We start from the raw sequence: 6,131 nt of genomic DNA on the forward strand, positions 1-6,131 counted from the left end.
CTCTTGTGTTTTGAATCAGCTGATCACAAATAGTTGTCAGTGTGTAAACATAGAAAATATTAGTTAAGGAGCGAAGTAGAATATTAATTTTACTCAACAGTGTGATATTGATATATTTTTTTTTAAATTTCTTTATTTAATGCATCTGCTTTCTTTAAGCTTAACAATAACTTATAAAATCTATTTAAAAACTAGACCTGCTCAAACAAGTGATTGAGTTGTTTTTGGTGATACGTTGCTCTTTAGTGTGCTGGCATATCTCTTCTCTTTAGGCGTATCTGATCGCAGGAACGTACTAAAGCATTAGCCAATGGGTTTGGGTGAATGATTGATTTGACATGCATATATCGCAAATTTTTATTCTCAATAATTACAATTAAAAATATGCTACAATTACTATTAAAAACTCAATAAAAAATAAAGCATAAATTCTATATATACCAAAATTTCAGCTAAAAAAATATTTTTTAGAGATTCATAAAAGGGTTAAGACAGCTTCCATAGCAACATACATATCTGTTTTTGTAATCAGCTGCTATTTTGTTTGCCTCGTCTTATTACTTTTCGTAAACCAAATAACCGACAGCTTTAACCTCAAAAACACAATGAAGAAACACCATAGTAACCGTGGCGAAATAAATAACTTCAACAATTTTTATTGATGACTTTATTGAACAAACAATTTAAAAGAGAAGCAAGAGAACTACGTAACTTAAGCCAGCAAACTCAATGAAATGGATAAACCGCAAATGATCGAGCACATTCAACAGAGTGTGGACTATACCATTTACGACGTGAAATGGATACCATGCTCTGCGAAATTTGTAGTACTAGGTTCAAAGCCTAATAGCAATGGTATTTTAGAAATATATGAGCTGAATGAAGCCAAAGCTGAGAAAATTAAGCAAGTTGTCAAAAAGACTGCTTTCAAATGTGGCACTTTTGGCGCATCCAGCCTGCGTAATCGTCATATGGCAATTGGAGATTTTGAAGGACGTATGCAAGTACTGTGAGTCCATGTAAATATGTTTATTTACAATAAACACACTGAACTTCGCTTTATACTTTCAGCGATTTGGAGCGACCAGATTTACCGGTGTACAATGTGGAGGCGCACAAGAGCATTATAAATGCGATTGATGCCATTGGTGGCAAGCAGTTGGATTGTGGAGCACCAGAGATTGTCACGGGCAGTCGTGATGGTGCCGTGAAAGTGTGGGATATGCGTCAGGGCTCGGCGCCAGTTGTCGATATTAGCCCGGAGACAGTAAAAGGCGATGGCATAAATCGCAATGAACGACGTGACTGTTGGGCTGTTGCTTTTGGCGATAGTTACAATAATGGCGAACGTTGTGTGGCGGCTGGTTACGATAACGGTGATCTGAAACTGTTTGATTTGCGTCAACTTGCCGTACGTTGGGAAACCACACTTAAAAATGGCATATGTGGTATTGAATTCGATCGCGCCGATATACCAATGAACAAAATGGGTGTCACTACACTCGAAGGTGGACTGCTGGTATATGATATGCGTACGCAGCATCCAACGAAAGGATTTAGTTGTGTGGAAGAACGAAATGCCGGCCGCAGCGTTGGTTCGAATGGTGTTATAACGGGACCTAAATCAACGGTTTGGGCTATAAGACATTTACCGCAAAACAGAGATGTATTTGTTTCTTGTGGCGGTACGGGTTCTATACGTTTATGGCAGTACGAGTATCCAGAAAAACGACGCAAAACCGATGCGGATGAAAACGAAATTGGTGTATCGGGTACACTGCAAATGTTGCATGCCTCAACGGTATCGTCGCAACCGGTACATAGCTTCGATTGGCATCCCGATAAGTTGGGTTTAGCTGTGTGCGGTTCGTTCGATCAGTGTGTGCGTGTTTTAGTGACCACGAAATTAAATTTACTTTAAATAAATATTAGCTGTATTTGAAATACAATTTTTTTTTTCTTTATTTTAAAATATTAATTTGCATTTTTTTCTAAACTTAAACACAGGTTTAAACTAAAATATTATCAACTTGCATTCATGCGCTGCTTAACCGTCGCTGTCAGCGTTTCGAGTTGCGCTTTCAGTACCGTTAGAGCTTCTTCATTTTCCGGCCACTTCTCATTAACTTTTGCCGTGGCACGTAGCACAGCCTGCGCTGCCAAACGTGCGGAATTCAGTTGTGATGTAATCATTACGTCGGTTTCTTCTGGCGCATGCTGCTTGGTTGCCTCCAAAGACAATTCGCAGGCTTGCTGACACACTTGTATCACTTTGAGCGCATACGGTTGCTTCGTCGCCCACTCCAGCTCTTTGGTAGTATACGCATTCACAGCTTTAACCAGCTTTTGTGCCCTGTTGTGCGGTGTAACAGCAAGTAGTGCTGCCAATTCCCATACTTTCGGTTCGTTGCCATGCTTAATACATTGGTGCGCCATTAAAGTGATGGCTTTCTTACGCAAACGCTCCTGAGTTTGACCTTTGGCGTCAGGTTTGCCTTCCACAATGGCACCAATAGTAACGCAAAGCACCTCCAAGTCCAGATAGCGATCCTTCAACTCGCTGAGACGGTTATAAGCATTCAGCGCGTCTTCTAGATTACACGTATCCACGGAAACAATCATGAAGTTTTCCCAAACCTTTAAAAGTAAAAATGATAAATAAAAAAAAACTTTTCTCAAAAACAAATATTTTTACCTTCCAGTTGTTGTAATTACATTTCAGCGATTCGCCTAGCACTTTGTGTGCTCGCGGTTTATCGCCCAATTTTACTAAAGCTTTTGCTAAGTTATTCCACGATTCGAAACCCAATGGCTCGATATGTGTATATGTTATATACGCGTGCACCGCGAGCTCCCAACGTTCCAGTTGTATGGCAGCGAAGCCCAAGCGTAGCCATATCTTCTCTTGCAAGGGATTTATCTCCACAGACTTCTCCAAATGTGGTATGGCTTCGACATGCTCTGCTTTACGGAAGTAATATGAGCCCCAGTGTGCTTGCGCTCTGCCGCTGGTATGTTTGGAAAACTCCCACGCTGTTGCATAGCAGTTGGGATCATCAATGGCATCGCCAAGCAGACAATGCAACAACACAGTGGGTTTCTTCTCCAATTCTTGTCTTATTATTTCGGCGGCCTTATGACGCAATTCCAGCTTCGTATAACATTGGATAACTTCGGCCCATGCTTGTATTTGCAGATAAATATCCAATGCCGTTTTTGTCATACCCAATGACAACAATAACTGGCATAGCTGCATTTGTACTTGCCATTTGGGTTGTAGGAAGCCAGCAAATGCGTAGGAGAGTCGCTCTGGTAATGTAAATATGGGTCCGTCAAGTAATTTAACGGCACCTTCACATTGCTTCCAACTGCGCTCCACTGTGCGCCGCTGATTCGACTCTTGCACACAATTAAGCAGCAAAGCGGATTGACGTACTTGTAGTGGCCCATGTTCCTGATATAAAAGCGTTTTTATATATGGCTCCAGTTCTTCATCGGCAAGACGATCTTTTGGCTGCGAACGTTTGAGTTGTTTACTGTAAAATTATATTTTACATAGTACTAGAACGGACAGAAGAAAAATAAAAGCAATATTTACACTTTCGCTAGCACCAAAGCCTGCAGTACGCTGGGCAATGTCATCACTTCGTTATCTTTCGGTTCAATAAAGCGTATACGCTCAAGTCTTGTGTCGTCATCTAAAAGCAGTAACTTGGGTATATTCGTTTTACCGTTGGTGGCCTGTGCCAATGGCAAATCACTGTTGGTATGCTTCACTTTCAGACAGAGTTGTGGCAGCGGTTTCTGCTGAAACTTCGTGCGCACACCAAGTAATCCTATTTGGAAAACATTTAGTTTTAAATGTAACAAAATATTTTTTAAAGCAAATACCTTCCACATTCAACACTATACCAAACCGTTGGCATAACTGTTCAAGCACATAGTCTGCTTTTTGTGAACGATGAAAGAGTAAGTAACTATTTCCCACCTCTAAGTAAAGTAAGGCTTGCAGCTCTTTATCTTGTATGTTTTCAACATTTTTCAATAGACTTTCAGCTACTAACTTAAGCTGCTCATATAAATTACTGGTTAACTCATCAATTACATTCTGCTGTATGTAAATTAAACGCATGTGCCACCATTGCAGATACTAGAACGGTAGACCAAAAAGTTACTTACTCTAATTAAGTAATATTATGAAAATAAGTAACTGCTGTGCTTACCAATGAGTCCGGCCAATACTGACGTAGTAAATCTAAAATTTCTTTTGCTAACACTAATAACTCGCCCAGTTGGACATTTGGATTTATTTCTTCACCATTTTCCATAAGACGCTTAAAAGGATCATATTCTCCTAACGCTTTTGTTTGCAGAAAATTGCTGAACTCCTCCAGTTGTTTAAATGGCCCTGTAAAATTGTTTTGCACGAATAGGAGTGTCAGCTCCACAGCATGGCAAAGTAGTGTGTCCGCTGTTTCTAAATTTGGCTCCTTTGTATTGTTAATACTCCAATTATCTAAAATGATTTGTAAACGCGTCGTTGTCCATTTACAAGACCAAAGCTGACGCAAAGCTTCTGTGGGCAAATCTGTTAGCAAGAATTAAGGCTATTAAGTGTCTAATATGTAAAGGAATTTGTTATGAAAAATACCTTCCAATTTGGTAATTTCATTGAAATTGCACAAATGATACTCATTGAATGGTTCGACACTCATTTTCAAAATTTTATTTGTTTGGTTTTTTAAATATACGCTCAAATAACAAAGCATGGAATGTCGCACGTGCGTTTTTAAACGTTTGTTTTCTTTTAATTTTCTTTTGCCGAATGCATTCAAATCAGCTGATAAGTTGGTCCACATTATGACAACAGAAATCGAGAACTGTCTATTTTAACCTTTGTTATATGAGTAACTTTTATTAGTGTAAATTACATTTTTTTTTACAAAACTAAAAATTAAAATTAATGAGATCATTTGTTTTCATGTAACATTTATAATACTAAAAAATCAGAGTGATAAGAATGAATAATATTTAGTTTTACCTATATAATAAATATATGTATAACGTTTGTGGGAAAAATTACTTAAGATCATGTTGTTAATGACTTAAGTATACTGGAAAATAAATTAATGAAAACTAAAACAATAATGATCATGATTTTTTTTTTTTACCTATACCGATTTTTTAAATTACTATATATGCTATTCTTAAAAATTTACTATTAATATTAATTATGTCTGTTTAAATATCTCTCGGAAGTTACTTGTTCCATTACTTAGCTAAATGTATATAAATAAGTTTTTAAAATTAACTTTGGTGACAAACACCGTATTTAAGTTCTTTGAATTGTTCCTTAAATATGTGTCGTTTCCACTATAATACATCAACTGATGTACGCGGCACTAATCAAATCGAAATGCAGCAATTACTTCCATAATAAGATTACGGTGTCTGCAATCATCTATTCCAAATAACTGCAAATCCAAATATGTCAACTCTAAGAACTGTTCTAACTCAATATTATGCTCCGCAAACAAATCCATATAAATTTCCAAACCAACACTTGCTAGTAGGGCACATACACTGAGTGTTTCATTTAGGAAGCTGCTACTAAAATTGGACTCTGAAGCATCAAGATTTATTTGTCCTAACGCGTTTTTTAAAAATTCCACATCTTGTGACTGCTGTAACTGCATTATTTCACTGCAATAACTGTCGAGCCGTGCTGTCTGGAGTAGAAAGATAAAAACATCCGTATACCTGCATCACTTATTATAATTTGCACCACTCACCTGCGACGTATTCATCAATGTTGGATTGTTTGCCATTGTATTTATTTTGCAATGCTTTGTCGTGAACTTAAAATGTGTAACTAACAGGTTGATGATGGATTTAAAGAATGTAAAATCAGGTAAAATGACAACAAAAACAAAAAATGAAGGTTACCACAGTTATTGACTATTTCTATGCCGAAGAAAAAGTACTTGCAGCTTACACAGAAGTCTTTTTACTCTATGAATTTTGGGAAACTTTGGGTTTATAAATATTTTATTTTATTTAGAGTTTCTAGCAACATCTTCACGTTACCGCAATTTGTTCACCCAATTCTTTGGTTTGCCTCAATTTCTTGT

General features: G+C 37.4%; 2 protein-coding genes across 2 annotated transcripts; one reads left to right on the forward strand and one right to left on the reverse strand.

Annotated features, from left to right (window-relative positions):
* Positions 1 to 469: 469 nt before the first annotated feature.
* Positions 470 to 1,944, forward strand: LOC108977755 (WD repeat-containing protein 92). The gene is made up of 2 exons (XM_018947620.1): positions 470 to 1,009; positions 1,072 to 1,944. Exons 1-2 carry the CDS (start codon positions 735 to 737, stop codon positions 1,919 to 1,921), a joined length of 1,125 nt encoding a protein of 374 aa, XP_018803165.1. The 5' UTR covers positions 470 to 734; the 3' UTR covers positions 1,922 to 1,944.
* Positions 1,945 to 1,959: 15 nt separating this feature from the next.
* LOC108977754 (tetratricopeptide repeat protein 27) lies at positions 1,960 to 5,393 on the reverse strand. The gene is made up of 6 exons (XM_018947619.1): positions 4,652 to 5,393; positions 4,224 to 4,588; positions 3,892 to 4,150; positions 3,599 to 3,836; positions 2,696 to 3,536; positions 1,960 to 2,637 (listed from the first exon to the last, which is right to left on the reverse strand). Exons 1-6 carry the CDS (start codon positions 4,857 to 4,859, stop codon positions 2,026 to 2,028), a joined length of 2,523 nt encoding a protein of 840 aa, XP_018803164.1. The 5' UTR covers positions 4,860 to 5,393; the 3' UTR covers positions 1,960 to 2,025.
* Between the last annotated feature and the right edge of the window lie 738 nt (positions 5,394 to 6,131).

The sequence above is a fragment of the Bactrocera latifrons genome, unplaced genomic scaffold (assembly GCF_001853355.1).
Source record: "Bactrocera latifrons isolate USDA-ARS-PBARC rearing strain unplaced genomic scaffold, ASM185335v1 scaffold_95, whole genome shotgun sequence".
In the NCBI taxonomy this organism is placed as follows: domain Eukaryota; kingdom Metazoa; phylum Arthropoda; class Insecta; order Diptera; family Tephritidae; genus Bactrocera; species Bactrocera latifrons.

Coding starts and splice junctions, on each gene's coding strand:
- LOC108977755 (XM_018947620.1), top strand. CDS start 735: ATGGATAAACCGCAAATGATCGAGCACATTCAACAGAGTGTGGACTAT. Junction 1,010..1,071: donor GAAGGACGTATGCAAGTACT/GTGAGTCCATGT, acceptor TTATACTTTCAG/CGATTTGGAGCGACCAGATT.
- LOC108977754 (XM_018947619.1), bottom strand. CDS start 4,859: ATGTGGACCAACTTATCAGCTGATTTGAATGCATTCGGCAAAAGAAAA. Junction 4,589..4,651: donor TGAAATTACCAAATTGGAAG/GTATTTTTCATA, acceptor TCTTGCTAACAG/ATTTGCCCACAGAAGCTTTG. Junction 3,537..3,598: donor GCTTTGGTGCTAGCGAAAGT/GTAAATATTGCT, acceptor ATAATTTTACAG/TAAACAACTCAAACGTTCGC.